The 19,225-nt window shown below is 42.8% G+C and overlaps 1 protein-coding gene across 4 annotated transcripts in view; it reads right to left on the bottom strand.

Moving 5' to 3' along the window:
* LOC126277300 (beta-TrCP) overlaps positions 1-18,495 on the bottom strand; it is a 113,221-nt gene extending 94,726 nt beyond the window's left edge. For 3 of the 4 annotated variants that reach the window (XM_049977347.1, XM_049977349.1, XM_049977350.1), the window contains exon 1: positions 18,398-18,487. In XM_049977347.1, coding sequence (XP_049833304.1) covers positions 18,398-18,451 — 54 coding nt within the window. In that variant the 5' untranslated portion in view covers positions 18,452-18,487. Of the gene's footprint in view, positions 1-18,397 lie in introns of all 4 variants that reach the window. The other variant, XM_049977348.1, reaches the window with a different exon arrangement.
* Between the last annotated feature and the right edge of the window lie 730 nt (positions 18,496-19,225).

The raw sequence follows: 19,225 nt of genomic DNA, 5'->3' as shown, positions 1-19,225 counted from the left end.
CCGACGAGTTTGATGACCAGGGGTGTACGGCTAATTCATCCTTATGTTCTTCGAATCATACACGTACAGCGTGAGCCGTGTGACACGTTGAACCATTCTGCTGGTAGATACCATTATGACGAGGAAAAACAAACTGCATGTTGGGTTGGACATGGCCCCCAAAGATAGATACATGCTTGTGTTGATCCAATGTGCCTTCCAGAATCACGAGATGCCACGAAAACATTCCCCAGATCATAACGCTCCCTCATCCCGCCTCACCCTTCCGACGATTGTTGCAGGGTTTTTGCTTTCAGACGTTTCACGCCGTACACGCCAACGGCCATCTGTCTGATGGAGCATAAAATTTGATTAATCTGCAAAGATCACTTGCCACCTCTCAGCGGACGTCCAAATGCGTGCAAATTCCAGCTTTCGTCGCCGATGAGCAGCAGTAAGCTTGCGTGCATGAACCAGGCGCTTGCTGCAGAGGCCCATACTCAGCAACGTTCGCTGAACGGTCGTTGAGGAGACACTGTTGGTAGACCAGTAGTTCAACTGTGCAGTCAGCAGCTCAACAGTTACTCGTCTATTCGCCCGTACGAATCTCCGCAGCCGTCGTTCACCCCTTGTCATCCATGGCTCGTGATGTGTAAACATTACTTTGATGCTAGTTGTGGATAGCGCCTTTTTGCCATGCACGATGTATTCTAACCACGGCACCCCTCAACAGTTTATAAGCATAGCCGTTTCGGAAATTCTTCCACCCTTGGCCCGAAGGCCAATTATTATAATCTTTTGGATGTCTTAAGTAGCTCCGTTTGTGTTACGAAACGATAGCACTGTTTTCTGCGACCCCGATACGCTTTATATGAGGTTTGTCCGGAAAATACGTATAAAAGTTGAATAATGTCTTTATGTTACAGGTTGCAGTCACCTTGCTGATAGTTACCCTTTTTCACCGGCCGTCGGCATGGAGCTCTCTCTGATTGAGGAACAGAGTGTCAACATCAAGTTTCTTGCAAAGCTAGGCAAGAATGTCCGTGAGATTTGTGTGTGTTTGAAACAGGTTTACCGAGACAATTCTCTGAAGTAACCAACCGTGAACAAGTGGTTAAAAAGGTTCCGGGATGGCCGAGAAGGAGTGAACGATGACCCTCGCTCGCCCAGGACGCTCGTCGACATCGAGTTCCGATGCAAATGTTGAACGAATTCGGGCTTGTGTTCTTAAAGACCGTATATTTACAGTCAGAATGATTGCTGATGAGCTGTCAATCTCCAAAACAATCTTTCACGAAATCCTGACAAAAACTTGAAATGAGGAAATTGTGTGCGAAAATCGTACCGAAGCTCTTGACGCCAGAACAGGAAGCAAAGACGGTTGAGTGCTGTGAGGATTGGTTGGAAGCAGAGGAACGAGGGGACTTTCTCAACCGAGTCATCACTGGAGACGAGTCCTGGTTTTACGAATTCGATGTGGAGCTCAAATCTGAAAGCAAGGAATGGACTCTAGCAGGAGAACCGAGAACAAAAAAGTCACGAAAATCAAGGTCCAATGTGGAGACAATGTTGATTGTTTTCTTTGATTCTAGGGGCATTGTTCACAAGGAATTTGTCCCTCCCGACTAGAGAGTGAACGGAAATTTTTACGTTAAAGTTCTTACACGTCTCAGAGCTCGTGTGGCCCGAGTTCGACCGGAGTTGGCAAAAGGGGGCTGGTGGATCCTTCATCACGACAATGCGCCCGCTCACACGTCGCTCGTTGTGCGCGAGTTTTTGGCCCGAAGCTCAATCACCGTGACAGACCACCCGCCTTATTCACTCGATTTAGCCCCGTGTGCGTTCTTCATGTTCCAGAAATGCAAAATGGTGCTTGGGGGCGGCACTTGGGAGATGTGGAAGCCATCAAGGCGGAAACGACACGGCAACTGCACATCATCACAACTAAAGACTTTCAGCAATATTATCAACAGTGGAAACGGCATTGGCAGAAGTGTATCGCGTCTCAGGATGAGTACTTTGAAGGAGACCATATTGTAATACCTGAACACTTGTAAAATAAAGTTATTATTCAACTTTTATACGTATTTTCCGGACAAACCTCGTATACCCTGCACTGCTACTGCTGCCACCTGCCGCTTGAGTGGTTATTGCACGCTGACGTTGAACATAGTCTGGTCATATTAACGTGACAGGACGGTGTAGAAATACATGCATGATTAACTAGGCTGAGCGACAATTTTCACATTTAGGGGCACTGATTCTTAATACAGGATTTTGTTAGTTTTTTCAATGTGATTTTGTTCATTGTACAGTTTTCTTATTAATTTTTTCATCTTCTTCCAATCATATGACACCATTTTGATCATCAACTGTCATCAACAAAGACCAGAAAAGCTACACTGTAATACTTCTTCCTCGACATGCCTGGAACATGGAGCAAATGCTCGAATATGTTGACAGAGTGAACCCGCAGGGTATTCAGGAACTTTTCTCGGTATTCTGATACATGGGATCCGTGATCTCCTGCGTCTTATTACAGAGAGAAAATTTAGTTATGATTTATTTGGTTTGTTACCATAATTACCTTCGGTTGTTAAAGTACCTTCACGACAGCAAAGACAGACCTGCACTATGCAATCAACAAGACGTGTAACACAAAAGCTAGTAGTGCAACATTCTTCAGACGAAACGCGAACAATTTCCATCAGACTATGTTCAATGTATTCTGTCAGCATCCAGCACAGTACGTAGCAAATGCCGAACTGTCCTCTTACATACACTGTTCAAAACGACCATAACGATCACAACAACGTGCACAACTACGCACCATCACCCGTCTTACACAGTCAAAAAAACCCAAACGTTTGGCGCACTACTTACTGTTTCGAGCTGCTTTCGAAAGTAGTTGAAGGACATTGAAACCGCAAGTAGGCGACAAGGAATTGGACATCCACGCCTCATCACAGGGGAGTCTTCTCCGCTCTGTAGAGTATGACAGGCGTGCGATCTGTGGCAGATCTGACGACATAATAGAGCTGGCGCAGGAAAAGTAGTTCGGAACACACCCTTCAGTGCACATAGGACATAGGGTTCATTAGCAAACGGCCCCTACAAGTTCCCCTTAGATCGTCAGTTCCCAACGAGGTTGCCAATTACAATCGCAGTGAGCATAAGATCGAGAGCTTGAACCGTGGATCAATGGAAACGTGTCGCCTGGTCGGATGAATAATGTTTCGATGGTTGTGTCCGGATACGCCAACGTGACGAACAGCTGCTCGAAACATGCACCGCACTACGAACACGGGCCCGGAGAGACAGTTGGGCTTCCATGGGACCTGTGTAGGAATTTAAGGCAACTTGTTAACAGCACCGACTAATTAAAAGGACTTTCACTTAAGCTGGGCATTTCTACTATTTTGAGTTTTGTTTTAGAATCTTCTGGAAACTAATGGAATACTAAGATATAGCACCTAGGAGTCTTTAAATATGTTCTCTCACGTTGTGCGTACACATTAGGGGTAAACTTACTAAAACATACTGGAAATTTGGCAGTCTCTGAGAAACTCCGTACGTCGGCGAACAAAATACTGTATAGACTTTGATATTTTTAGAGGTCTGCTTTGTTCTAAAACTCTTAATGAATCCGTTTTATTAATAGCACCCTCATTCCGTATTCATCTGGTTCTTTTACATAATACTGGACCAAAGTGACTGGACATCACCTCGTCTGAATCCTATTAAAGGACCTGCAACAACGCACCTATCCATAATGTTACAACAAACTAGCGTCTCTTCAGTGTATTTTCCTTCCTCAGGTCACGATCAGTACATGCCACTTCCTTGGGCAGAACTGGTGTCACTCATTACGGCTTCCATACCCAGCCTTCTTTGCGGTTTATTAAGCAGTAACCATTCTGCCATCAACGAAGCTACTATGTGGTACTGTCAGTATGGCAGGGTTTAGCAGAATTTCAAGTAAGTGACTGGCGTAATTTGCACGCAGAAAGGGCAGATACCCTTGTGCAACGATCATACGGACTTTTATCACGTCCCAGGAACTCACGATGGAGGTCTGCTGCGGACGTGGGGACGGTAACCACAACAGAATGGCTGATATCTCAGTTTGGACTATACCGCACGACCCTACTTGTGATAGTAACTGCTGTCCACGACCCTGAAGTCAACACAACCACTGTGCTTATCGCTTGCGTTGAAGCTTCACAGGGTCAATCGAAAGATATCACACTCGCTGTACTTTGAGGGTGTTAACAGTACACCGGAATATTAATACAAACTCGCCCATCTTACACCGGAGGAAGTGTAAAGTTTAATTCTTGTCGACGGCAAGGTCACTAGATACGGAGCACGAACTGATGGGTGACAGATGGAGAAGGATATCGAATGTGTATCAAATGAAACGTTTCGTATTCACCTTCATTTCGGAAGGCGACGGAAAATTTAATGCTGAACAGCTAGACGGCGAATTGAACCCCAACCCTCCCGCATGCGAATCCACCTCGGTCGGTGCACCTCACACAGAAAGCCTATACAGAACCTGTTGTGCTAGTCCAAACGTCAACTGAAAGTTTCTAACATTTCTTTTTCCCAACCTGTATTTCCTTCAAGTTGTTCATTTTTACTGCCCGTGTGGATCATCGCCACGTACGGTTATTTTTGATTAACGGTAGAGTTTGTCTACATCGGTTGAACTTAGTACAGCAGATTTCCTGACAAAAATGGCTCTGAGTGAAGCATCGTCATTTACAGCTATGACGTGTAGTTGAATAAACAACGTTCAGTATCACGTTACTGATGCTCTGAGTATGCTAACAGTTTACTCCTCCTTAGATAAGCATTATCTGACCTAGCGCAGCCGGTCATTGTGTGTTCGATTAAGTCGCCCACTAAAACTTATCTCCAGGAACTGACACTTCTTTCTTCAGAATGTGTCTCTTCACTCTACTGCCTTGAATTGTCTTTGTCTGGGTCTACTTGTACAGAAAACGATGTAACCAACTTGCATGATTTTCATTTTTTGCGCCAGCAAGGTTTTTCTTCAATTTCTTCACCTCCGAGTAAAAGAAGACTGTGCAGAAAAAAAAATCCTTTACAGGTTGAGGATTCTCATGCACAGAGTACCCACGACTACTATCGTAATTTCAATAGGCAATTCAAAAACAAAGCGACAGCAAGATCTGAAAAAAAAGTATTCGAAAGTTTATGGCAGATTCAAACTGTGTGCTGAACCAGGACCAACCAGAACCTTGTATTTCGAGTGCAGTACTCTAAAAGTCAGCTATACAGGCACGACTCACGACACCCGTCAATGCTTCACTTCTTAGCAGCCTTCTCCTACTTACTCGGTCACGCAGTTTTACCTTAAATTTATCGATATGTTTAAGCTTAACACGTCCTGAGAGACTAAGAAGTGAATGGATATATATGACAACACGAAAATTAAGTTCTGTAAAATGACTTCTAGCATACGTTTCAATGGTGAATGACCCTAGTTGTGTACCATCAAACCGAAGTATTTCAAGGTGAAAATCAGCCGCAACATCTCAACAGCTGGCTTTAGAGCTAAAGAAAGTACAAGGATATTCTGGCCGAATATGAAAATAAAGTTGTTCTACACGCACGACTCATTTGTCACGCCGTGAACGACTGAACTTAACTACATGATCCGTACACAGTACATCAGGAATTTTACATTTAATTTTTATTGTATAATTGTTTTCCTGGACTACACGCTTATAGCAAAGAATCAACAGCATTATTATATAGATGAAAGTGTGTAGGAGAAAGCGATAATTTTCGCACTTTTTCCTCATACGTTCGGTCTAGATCGCAATATATCTTATCTCAGTGGTAGTCAACCTGGTCCGTATCCCACACTAGTGGGCTTTCCAGCTTTCAACGTGGGCGGCAGGGATTTATAAAAAACCTGTTCATTAGGATTTCTTAAAATTGACAAAGAATCTGGTAAATTATTATATGCTTTAACGTGCTGTAACTCTGCTTTATAAATTTTATAAAGTTCTTTCCTACTTTATAAGCCATCATTAATACGTAACCGATGGACGGTTAGAAGACTATTATTAACAGACACACAAGTGGACAGTAGGTAAAAAATGTATGCTGTCCCTGGCTTAACTGCAATCTAGACAACTCGGTAGTGAAAATTAGCACTTATTTACGAAAACTTATTTTCCCAGACAGGAAATATCGGAAATAGTAGAAGTAGGAGAACAGGTCGAGTTCATCATATCAGATTTCCGAAAGGCGTTTACATAGCACCAGTATCGACTCGCAACCAGGATACAACTTAACGGAGTGACGGATGAAGTCGCCACTTATACGAAGTGCTCCCAAGGCTGCACTGCATAGAGGTTTGCAGAGTTGGGTGATTCAAAAAGGATTTCAGTTGCTTATTAGGACAAACTGTAATAGAAACGAATGTGCATGCCACTATATAGAGGAAGGTTCAAAATTTTGACGCAGCTGCGCTGTTTGTTACAACACGGCGACTACACTATAATAGAAATAATTGTGTGTTGAAACTTAGTCGAAGTCAATCCATTGCTCAAATGCAATGTGTTTTCCGCCGCCGATTCAACACGCCGCCGCCTCTGCGCAAGCAGATTTATGACCGTCATAAAAATTCTTGGTGGTTGGTTGCACATGCAAAGGGAAGAGCACTAGTGGCCACGCACGTCTATGAGGAAAATGTCGACGTATCCGACGGAGATGCGTTAACATGGAGGCTCCTAACACGACACGAACTTCAACTTCCTCAAACAATGGTGTGGCGTGTTTTGAAACGACGCCTGCATATGAAGCCATACAAATTGCATTTATTGCAGCAATTGCGTCCTGGCGACCATAATAGAAGGTATGAATATTGCATTTTAATTCTCCAGATATGGCAGAGGACACCTATTCCAAACAACTCATCTTCATGGACATATGGACTTTTCATCTAACGAGTGAAGTGAACCGACATCATGTAAGAAATTGGTGGTCACAAAATCCTGTCGTCGTCGTCCAGCATGAAAGAGATTACCCAAAACTTTTTTGCCATTCCCTTCACAAACTTTATGGGCCTTTCCTTTTTGGGGAGGAAATTGTCACATGAATATCATACCCAGACATGCTGCAGAACTGGTTGTTTCCTTCACTTCACGAAGATTCCAGTGATTTCATTTTTCATGCATGACTGAGCCACGCCCCACTTTCACCCTAAGGCGTTATCTTAACACCATCCCACAACGTTAGATTTGAAGGAGGTGATCAACAGCATCTTGTTCCTTGCTTTTGCCCTACCAAGTTATCAGGTCACATCTTGCTATTTTTTTCTCTGTGTGTGTGGGGGGGGGGGGGGGAGGGGGGGGTGGTTTACATGAAAGGCAGTTCTTTTCCATTTATGGCAGCCACTCCAAGTTCTGAGAAATCGAATTGGTGAATCTGTCGAATCAAAACAGGGACCTGTTGATTCGTATATGCAATGGACTAATATTACGATGTTTCTCGAGCAACGCAAGCTGCTCATGATGAGTGTGTGGTATAGTATATGTGCGGACATGAAGCTTTAAACTTTCCTCCACTAGTGACCAGCACAATTACACTTTCTATAATGAATTGGAATCATCTTGATCTTGGAATCACCCTGTATATAGTATGTACCGTATGTATGTGCACTGCTCAGCGAGAACATTATGACAACCTACCTAATAGCTGCTATGTCCACCTTTGGCATGTACCACAACCGCAACGCGGCGCGTGGCATGGAAGCAATGAGATCTTGGTAGGTCGCTAGAGGGATTTAGCACCACATGCGCACACAAGTCACCTAAATCGCGTAAATTCTGGTCCGGGTAGGGATTGTGGAGAGGGGGGGGGGGGGGGGATGAGCTCTGACGCCACATCCAATAACATCCAAGAGGTTTTCGATTGGGTTCAGATCTGACGAGTTGGGAGGCCAGCACGTCAACTGGAACTCCCCACTGTGTTCCTCGAACCACCCCATTACACTCCTCGCCTTGTGACGCATTATCTTGTTGAGAAATGCCACTTCCGTCGGGAAACATGATTGGATGAAGGGTTGTGTGTGGTCTCCAACCAGTGTACGACACTCCTTGGCCGTCATGGTGCATTGCATGAGCTCCTGTGGGCCAATGGATACCCACGTTAAATAATCCCCAGAGCGTAATGAAGCCGCCGCCAGTTTTTATCGTCCCGCAGTGGAGGTGTCAAGGAGTTGTTCCCTGGAAGACGGCGGGTTCGCGCCATCCCTTCGACATGAAGGTATCTGGACTCGTCAGACGATGAAACGCTGTTACTGCGCCATGTCCAGCGCCGATGGTCACGGTCCCATTTCAGTCGTAGTTGCCGATGTGGTGTTAACATCTGCTGTGAAGGCCCACCGTTACGAGTGTTCTGTGCAGTGTGTGTTCTGACACATTTTACTCAGTCCAGCGTTAAAGCTGGATGTCAGTTCTGCCACAGTTCACCGCCTGTCCAGTTTTACCAGTCTGCCAAGCCTACTACGTCCGATACATGTCGCCCAATCCCACGACGTTTGGATGTGTTGACACAACAGCACTCAAACACCCGACAAGACACGCAGTTTTCGAAATGCTCGTGCCGAGCTTCCGGCCATCACAATCTGCCCTCAGTCAAACTGATAGATCGCGCACCTTCCCCGTTCTACATACGAACAACTTGCTCACTGTTCCTACATGAACCGTGAGTATGTGACTAGCTGCCATTCCTAGCCCGATGACGCTGCTATCGCCTGGACAGGTTGATCTCGATAGCAGGTCGGTGGTCATAATGTTCTGGCTGATTATACTAACGTTTATGACGCAGTACATTGGATTAATGAAGAAAGGGATGTCAATTTATTCAGGATGTATCCGTAAATGGCGCACGGATAAATTTATTACTAAGCGACTATCCTGGAACCCAATACCAATTGCATGTTGCCTATGGCAGGGGTTCCTGAGGTAACAAATTTGCTTTTCAGTATTTCGCGTCATTATTGGCCGAATCAACCGTGCGTCTTGAGGCATCGTGACGGCGCACAAATACACAGGATTTATTCATCCAGCTTTTGAGAAGGAGAGCACTTAGCCACTTCCAACATACTTACTAAACACAATTTCAAACCCTTTCGAAACTGTTTCTTGCTAACATACTTATGTGCAGATTTAACACATTTACTCATTTGTAAAGTTATCCCACATCTGAAACTGTGTTAAGCAAGAGTTAGATTATTTAAAGAATCGGGGGTTTACTTGCACACTAAATAGTCAGCGTATATTTGAACTCCGCCACTACGAAAAGACTGATTACATGCAGCAACTGATTAAAAACTGACGGTCTTAGCGTGTATTGGCTATAGATTTCCTCTTTCTTAGATTTCAGTTAAGCACCGAACCATCTTAATGCTGGAATGTGACAGTGACAAACTGTGGGAAGATGACTGCTTAATCTGCAACTCATTCGATCGCTAGAGCAGGAAGTGTATACTTCAACGCCGGAGCCTCGTCAGTGAAAAAGTTTGCGAGGGGGATATGGTATTTGATTGGAAGCAGCTTGTCAATAACACCAGTGTGGGTCCGAGGCCATGTGGGTTTGAAAACTACGAATCCTGAGGTCAGCAATCCAATTCTCAAATCAGTATAAAGACTTCTGATATTCATTAAATGAATTCTCAATTGTGAATAAGGGCTAGCATCAGCTGTAGAACGGAATGACAATGAAAATCTGTGCCGAACCGGGACTCTGATCCGGATTTCCCCCTTACCGCGAGCGGTCACCTTACCATTTGGCTATTCGTGCATGACCCACGACCAGACCCTAACTTCCACATGCATACACGTACAAGCGAACTTTGCATCGTAATGAGAATAACATCCTATTTCTCTTTATATTTGTTTCTTCGGGTGATTATTTGATTACGCAACGAAAACGTCAAGCTGCGTGACGATTCAGTCCACGTTTCTGTCGGCCCCTCTATGCCTAGCTAGGTATGTCAGTTCGAAGGTTCGAACAAGGCATGGGCATACCACCGCTAAGAGGGTCATGCCTAGTTACACACTGAGATGTTCGAAACAATCTTTGATGAGAAGACAGCACAGCGTTACCTTTCGACACCCCAACAGAAAATATGGTTCCACTTTTGAAAAGCAACACAGTTCCTTGTCTTCTCATGTGTCACTAAGAGGTTCCTCACAATGCTATCTTCATTTTAATTGTCTAATTTACATATGACTACAAAGAGTTCGTACAAAAAGATTCTATGCAAACGGGAAGGGGGGGGGGGGGGTAGGGGCTAAGCCGTAGTGCTTCTCAATATCTTCGTTTGAACTTCGCAGAAGGGTGACACGTTTCCCTTTGTTTCCAACGAGGCAGTCAGTAGGAGCATGTATCTAAGAAAATCGGAAATACAACTGGATGGTGGCCCAACGGTTTTATGTACGCAACGACTCTTTCTTGAGAGTACTGGTAGCCGGGCTTTTATTAGTAGTGGTTATGGTTTTATGAAAGTAGGTACACTACCATTCCGTTTGCTGAAGTGTCATGTTCAGACATAAAAAAATTGCTAAGCCAACTGGTTAAGTCATAAAGCAATGGGATTGTGTTTTTTTCAGGGTGACATTACAGTATCAGGTCCATGAAAGGACTGATCCCTTCTCACATGTGCAACTTTAATATAAAGTAATTGTGCATACATCCAAGAACTCGAGACAGCTACTTGTCAGTTTTAAAGTGCGGCAGTCTAAGATAACTGCTATTTTTTATCTTTCTTATGTAAAGAGGAATATTTTTGTGGGTTCTTAGCTGATAACATTGTTCTTCCTGGCAGCAATAGTTCCATAGCTACGCGATTAATATTTTTTTAGTTCATTTCCTCGCGGCACTAATTCCCTGTTAGCAGCAGAAAAAACTGGTACTGCAGAAATCAAGCACTCTTTTCTATACTGTACCGACGTTCACTTCAACAGACTAACAGCTTAACCTCAAATGGTAGGTGCTCTCGAGGCCGCTGTGTGTGAATACATCTATACCAGCTTTACAATCAGACATTTTTCCCCACCCACAGCCTCGACTTGCACATCTTTCCTTGTACCCTTCGAAAACATATCAGTGTACATGCTAAAGATTAACATGGTTTTTGATCTTTTCCCCTAATTGTCCGAATAAATCCAAAAAGACTTCTGCTGGTACACCCACTTTATCTAGATTTCCAGTTTATCTTAATTAGCAGCGTCCACTTAAAAGAGAAATCATTTGAGATGTACATCGGTAGCTACCAGGAATGACGAAGAAGAAATTGACTAACTAGCTAGGCAAGAATGTTTCCAATGTTATAATCTCCAGTGTAGTGGTTGTCAAACACTTTCGCTCAAGAGCCAACACTGACACTGTGGGACGGTATCTCAGAACGCATATGTACCGTTATTAGCTGGTAACTACATAAATTACCCAGTAGACTATGGTAGGAGTGCGATAAGTTGGCCGTCGGCCACGGGTCAACTATTGCTGATCGTTAAAAGTCGTCGTCATTCGGAACACTGTGTCAACAGTTCTCAGTTTCAGATTGCAACGACCCGAAGTTGAGATACCGCAACTGCCAGACTAGGTGCCGTTGTGTTATCTGTGTGACCGGTTGATTACTGTTGTTAATCAATTAACGTACATACATTTAAATATGTGATATGAGCTGTGATCACAAATGTTTACTAAATGTTATGAATGTCTTTCTACTCATTGCGTTGTGTTACAACAGCCTTAATTTTAAATTCATTGGTACAAATACACTATGTGATCAAAAGTATCCGGAAAACCCACAAATATACGGTTTTCGTATTAGATGCATTGTGCTGCAACCTACTGCCAAGTACTCCATAACAGCGAGCTCAGTAGTCATTAGACATCGTGAGACGGCAGAATGGGGCGCTCTGCGGAACTCGCAGACTTCAAACGTGGTCAGGTGATTGGGTGTCACTTGTGTCATACGTCTGTACGCGAGATTTACACACACCTAAACATCCCTAGGTACACTGTTTCCAATGTGATACTGAAGTGGAAACGTGAAGGGACACGTGCAGTACAAAAGCGTACAGGCCGACCTCGTCTGTTGACTAACAGAGACCGCCTACAATTGAAGAGGGTCGTAATGTGTAATAGGCAGACATCTATCCAGACCACCACACAGGAATTCCAAACTGCATCAGGATCCACTGCAATTACTATGACTAGGATTTCATGGTCGAGCGGCTGCTCGTAAGCCACACATCACTCCTGTAAATGCCAAACGACGCCTCGGTTGGTGTGAGGAGCGTAAACATTGGACGATTGAACAGAGGAAAAAACGTTGTGTGGAGTGACGAATCACGGTACACAATGTGGTGATCCGAAGCCAGGGTGTCGGTATGACGAATGCCCGGTGAACGCCATCTGCCCAGCATGTGTAGTGTCAACAGTAAAATTCGGAGGCGATGGTGTCATTGTGTGGTCGTGTTTTTCATGGAGGGGGGCTTGCACCCGTTTTTGTTTTGCGTGGCACTATCACAACACAGACCTACATTGATGTTTCAAGCACCTTCTTGCTTTCCACTGTTGAACAATTCCGGGATGGCGATTGCATTTTTCTACACGATCGAGCACCTGTTCATAATGCACGGCCTGTGGCGGAGTGCTTACACGACAATAACATCCCTGTAACGGACTGGCCTCCACAGTGTCCTGACCTGAATCCTATAGAACACCTCTGGGATATTTTGGAACGCATACTACGTGCCAGGTCTCACCCACCGACGTCGATACCTCTGGTCAGTGCAGTACTCCGTGAAGAATGGGCTGCCATTCCCAAAAAACCTTCCAGCACCACACTCAACGTATGCCTAGGGGAGTGGAAGCTGTCATCAAGGTTAAAGGTGGGCAAAGTCCACAGTGAATTCCAGCATTACCAATGGAGAGCGCCAAGAACTTATAAGTCATTTTCAGCTAGGTGTCCGGATACTTTTGATCTCTCAGTATATGTACCGCACTTTAACATGGTCGTCATTATAACGCGCATTCACGATTCCGTGTCAAAATTTGTATCATAGCAGCTGATAGGCACTAGCCGAAATCTCCGCCCTCTGAATAACGTCGACGGAGGCGAATCGCTTAAGTGTGGCAGCAATCGTAAAAGCACACACCTAGAAATGACGTTACAACAAAGACGAAACAGACTGAAATCGTACGGATTTATGTCACAGAAGAGAGAATTATAGTCGCCCGCTCCTGGGCAAATTGCATGAATTATATTTGATGTAAGATAGTTTCTGCTTTGTATATTTTACAGTATGCGATGTTAGCACTGACACTAGATAAATATCTATTTAATACCTTGAGTAATATTTCATGTACAGTTTGTTCAGATAGTACCGAAATGAGTAGAAGAGTCTACATAAAATACCCTTCACCCAGGATTCAATTCCGGCCACTGATTTGATTATGAATACAGAATCACAACGAACGGCGGCCGAAGACTTTCGGTACAATGGGTCACCCTCAATCTGTCAGAAGGCGAGGATCGAATAGAGGCCCACAGCCCGTCCTCTTGCCCCTACGGTGAGAAACTGTCCCTGAAGGCCAGAAGGGTCAACAATGATCAATGGCATGAGGTTGCAGGAGGCAATGATAACTACTGCTTTAAGAATATAAAATTTGTGTCCACAGGACATTTAGTATGTACTTTAAACAATGACCCCTTATCTTTCCTCTGGCAAAACATTCAAGATTAGTCTCATTCAGATCACCGAGCTGTGACTTTGAAGGGGGTACTGTCCAAGAGAAAGTGACTGAACAACCAACGAAATGTTTACAAGTCAGAGGGCGGAATATCAGAAGTATGAATATGAGAGCTAAAGTACAGAATCTTAAAAGAAAGTTCGAACTAGATTCACACTAGTCTCCCACTAAATACATCATTTCAAATGTTTCTGATGCTGCTTTCCCACATTTGAATTTTAAATTTTATTGCTGCACGCTGCAGCTTTCAACAGAAACAAACCCGCAACTTAGCAGGAAGAACACGATTAAACGTTCTTCGCTCCTCACAGCAAAGTTCAAATTGAAAAAAAGCGCTCGCTCTGAAGACTGAATGTAGTGCCTAAAGGCGCTCATTTAGGCGTTCATGGGCTTCCGAAGGAAAAATCACGTTGGTTGTCCACAGCAAAACAAAAGACTTCTTGGTAATTGAAGGGGATCGAATAACCATCTTTCGAAAGAACTACGTTAATGCAATTATGCAATACACGAAAACTACTTCCACGGCGTTTATGGATGTAAATGATTATTTGAACCATTATGCAGTTTTTAAAGCTCCAGTCGGAGACGTCCCATTGGAATTCAGGGTCGACCACATACATTGTACGCACCTGCGCCCATGTCAACGACCGTAAACAGTTCATCCCTTTTGGCGTATTACCGAATCACATGAAACGTGAGAACCAGTACAAGCATGAAAAACCGCTCCCTTTCCCGTGGCCGAGACAGACGAAAATGTATGGCAGCCGTATGCACTCCAGCTCTTCAGCATCGGGGGAGCACAAAGTTGTCGCGAAGGGAAGAGTGAAGCTAAGCGATGCGAGGCCAGGCGACGCCACAACGCGACGCCAGACGCGAGATCGATGTGAGCGGTCCGGTTCGGCCGCAGAGGCGGCGCCAGCCTGTCAGGCCAATATAAAACATCAATAGGAGGCCACGCGAACGTTGGCTCTCTCAAACTCAACCCGAATCAACTGCAACAGAAACTTTCCCCCAAAACTACATCTAAGGTTCTTAATTCATTTTAATATCTATACAGAAATGCATTTGTCGTTGAAATTATATCAACCGGAAGACGGAAATGGCTGCATCAATTACGTAACAACAGAGAAGGGACTCTTAATGACACTGGTAAATTACATCCCCTAACAAAACAAACATACCTTGGCTATGCTGAGTAAAATGTGCGTGTAACCTGGGCCAGTTACTAATCAGTAGCATTAAATAAAACAATATATTTGTTATATCCAGCGTGAGCCTATCCTGTGAATAAATGTGACAAGTCATACCGCTATTTATATTAAGGTAAAGTTAAGAAAACAACTACATGTTTGTTTCAGTATTATATATACAGATGACTAATCGCCTCTAACAGTAATTCATTATTTTCAGCTCAAACGTGTCAAAGCATAAGCTGATTAATACGCATAAAAATGGAGCTGTGTAGAGTTGTACGCTTCTGTCTTACAGAAAATAGATTCGCTGTTCACATATGCTGTTTTCTTCCGTTTACAGTTCGAAATTGCGGCTGCGTGGCTGAAACACTTCATGTCATGGACGATTCAAAAATAAATAGTATCAATATTAGGTATTCGTTTGCAAATTTCATAAAAACTGTACATAGTCATTTCTTAACATTCTTGTTGAATGTTTTCAAGTATGTCAATACGAACCCGCAGTAGTAGAACAGATGGAACAAATGCGATAAATGGGAAGGAGATAGCCTCCTTGGCTCAGTATACCAATATTAGACTACAAATAGACGGCTGTGATCCCCTCCCCCGAACGTTGCTCTAATTTTTTCTGACACCGCTTCTTTCAAGTGTCAGTGATTTACATACAAGAATAATGCCAAGGTGCGCCTTGATTCACGGTGCATGTGAAACTGTATTTCATGTTAACTGGTTGGGTAAGTAATTTGAAGGAAGCTAAGTGTGTATTTCCTCCAATTGTAAGGCACACTTTTGTTCAATTGTAGGGTGGAGTGCAGCTTTTTTTTTAGTCATGTCCTTCCAATAAGCCTAAGAACATAAGAAATGTTGACCCGTTTGTAGGAATACCGTCTCCTGTGTGGTTAAAAATGTAAGTGACATTACGCCGCAATATCGGCCGTCCTAAATAGATTAACAGATGAAAATACTGATCATAAAAGTTTGTAAAAGGACGAGCAGTCGGTTGGGAAAGCACTTTCCTTAGACTTGTGCTACTAAATTTAATTAGACCATTTTTTCCAACTTGGTAATGTTCTTCGCGGCTCAAGCAGTGAAACATACGTGGATGCCTACCTCCGGATGCGTGGAATTTTACATCATGCTTCTGCTGTCGAGTGCTGTCTACAATGGTCGGTACGTGAAATCCGGATCATAATGCTATGGAGATACGGGACTGTCAGCATTTTACGTAGTTTGCACATACTGTGCAAAAATATCGGTGTATAACTATATGATAATCTCTGAAAGACTCTTTAGTTCGGCTTGCTAAACATATGGCTTAATGGTAAATTTACGCCGTAAAGTATAAATCCCGTGCTGTTACAGCGTGCTATGACACGCAGAAATGCATAGCGCTAACAGGAATTTACTATTACGAACTACAGCTACGGCAAGCTAGCAACCTATTCTCTAATAGGGGTGATGCCACAATGTGTAACGATCTCAATATTGTCCAGGTACTTGTCATTAATCCTCAGTTGCTACTTCAATCATGTTTATCATGCAGGTAAGACCAGGCCGCCTTTTCCAACTGAATGTTTATTTTAATCAAACATATTTCATCATCAGTGGTATTAATTTCCACGTTCTTTTCATGTGCCCACTGGTTGTTCTGAAGGGACTAGGTGAACACAATTACCTTTATTGCTACTAACTGTTAAACTTATACATTTGATTGCACACAAACTTCATCTTTCACATAGCAAGGTCATGTGGATTGTGCAACAGGAAAGATTATTTGTAGAGGTGTGACACTATCACCTGGAAACCTGTACTTTATGCCTGTAGTGCCTGAAGAAGCACCAATGGATACATGAAAATAACAAATGAAAGCCACAAATACTGCAAGTATGAATAAATAAAACACGTCTATAAAAAATCCGTTGCAAAGAGACATTTGTTCTCAACTACATAACAAAGTCAACTTAAGTTTCATGTATAATTAGCACCACATTTAATCAACTATTAAGTTATATCCCATAAGCGTGAGTGCCACGCATTTAGCATTTTTCAGTTTCAGATTTACCAAGAGTTTATCCAGAAAAACAAGTTACCTTCTTACAGCTACATAAATGAAATGTTTAAATATATCTTCATTATACATTTTGTGCATAAATGGAGAATACCACATTCATAAGGGCACAAAACTACGAAGCTGATGAGATGAAATTAAACGTTTGCATCTCCCACAAACTGATCCCTCGAGATTGAGTATTCGTATTTGCAATTAGAGATTGGTGATTGTACATCATAAACCTTAAGTAGTGTTTGGTGACCAAGGGGAAAAAAAAGGAAAAATCGACATAGTACCACCAACATCCTCCAGGAATATAACTATATTCTTTCCAGCACCAGGCACGGACATGTAACTATTGCAAAACAGTATCTACTGATTTTCCCCTTTGTTTGATACTGAAGCAGCAAATTCTAGCATTAAAAATGTGTACATTACAGATTTATGATTCAGCATTAAGTGCCAGCCTCAGGTTTGCAAACGCACTTTGAGTATTAATTTTGAGCAAATTAACTTCATTACCATTAACTGTAATTAACTGCAAAAACAACGAACACTGCATGAACTGAACACACTGCACTTGCGTGTGTAATCAATATTCAGTGGAGTTATTCAGAGTTCCTTCAAATTCGAATTGTTGTTTACATTAGACAGAATCCGTAACGGTGTTCCTAACTGATTCGTCAATAGAATCTATTTTATTTATTTTTGGCGATACGGTTCAATCTTAGCCTACTCAGTTACTGACATTTTCAAATGGTTTAAGATGAATTGTTTATTTTTTTCCTACTGGTATAACAGCTTCATATGCTTTTCGGTTGTTTTATTATTACGTACCCATTTCACACAAATCATAAGATATCAATGCAAATCCCGCAACATACAAATTGTGAGATTCCTAACAAAGATCGCATTGAGAAGGGATATTCTATATTGCCGAAATCATTCTACCAACATGATAAGCGATTTCTGGCACCTGAAACTAGTAGGTCACTGCAAATGCATGTCCGCAATGTCAGCACGCAACTCAATGCTAAATGTAATTTTACAGTTCCTAGCTCTGTAACATTCTACTAGTAAATTTCAAACAGTTCTATTACGAGGGAAAATTTACTGACTATGCTGAGGGCACTCTACAAATAACTGACACACAAAGGTATGTGTAATTAACTTACAAACTAACTTAATTTTAAACTACACACGTCTAGACGCATGATAATGACATTTCTACCATCACCATAGTTTAAGGAAGTGGAGTCGGTGCCATCAGGTATAGGGTTGTAGGTCGCAAGATGGCGATAAAACATTACTGTGAGTAGCAGTGAACTATTAGCACAAACTGAATGACATCTGATCGAGCAGTTACCTGTGTACTGGAATTGCTGTCTTCCATGATCTTGTCCGTTTCCATATTGAGCATTGTTTACACCAGTACTATCAAAATCAGTCTAAATACAAGACAATCACTGCTCCTTGAACAAACCGGAAGTCGATGCCCTTATTTCATGAAGTGACGTCATTGACCTCTATAGATGGCAGTGGTAACGACGCGAGTGACATACAATACAGGGCCGTCTCCCGTTTGTATTCATATTAAGTGCAGTACATGATTACATTCGTCGGTTATTTGGCTAAAAGGCGAAGAAAGCGACACGTGACAAACGATGTACACCGTACCGATTGCGTACACCTACGCTGCAGCAGTGCTTACAACTTCGTAAACCTTAACAACATTCGCCTTTTCTCCTACACTTCACATGTTGATGTTGGTACCTAGTACAGAGCGTAAACAATGGACGAACGAAATTGGGAAGGGAAGATTGTTTTGGTTTCACCAAGAAGCGGGTGTACCTGTGTCCCGTTTGTTGACAGTAAACACTGAACGTGAACAGATACGAAGCGCTTTCCGAAGAGGGAAGAGCGCGTAGTTAGCTTTCATTGTGTGATATTTCCTCACGCATGATTAAAGATAAAGTGGTTTCCTTGCACTTTGGTACACACAAAGTCATGTCCAAATGTAATTCGACGTATTTCTGTGTACCTGCACACATACTACTTGCTTCGATACAGAAAAAGTGAAGTAAAAGTAAATATGAGATGGATTCGTAACGTAAAACATTGTAGTGGTGCTCATAGAATGAGTATAAGCAATTATATCCCAATGATGCAGCGTGCGTACGCTATGAATCAACAT

Source organism: Schistocerca gregaria, chromosome 1 (genome assembly GCF_023897955.1).
Source record: "Schistocerca gregaria isolate iqSchGreg1 chromosome 1, iqSchGreg1.2, whole genome shotgun sequence".
In the NCBI taxonomy this organism is placed as follows: domain Eukaryota; kingdom Metazoa; phylum Arthropoda; class Insecta; order Orthoptera; family Acrididae; genus Schistocerca; species Schistocerca gregaria.
This window is presented reverse-complemented; position numbering and strand designations above follow the sequence as displayed.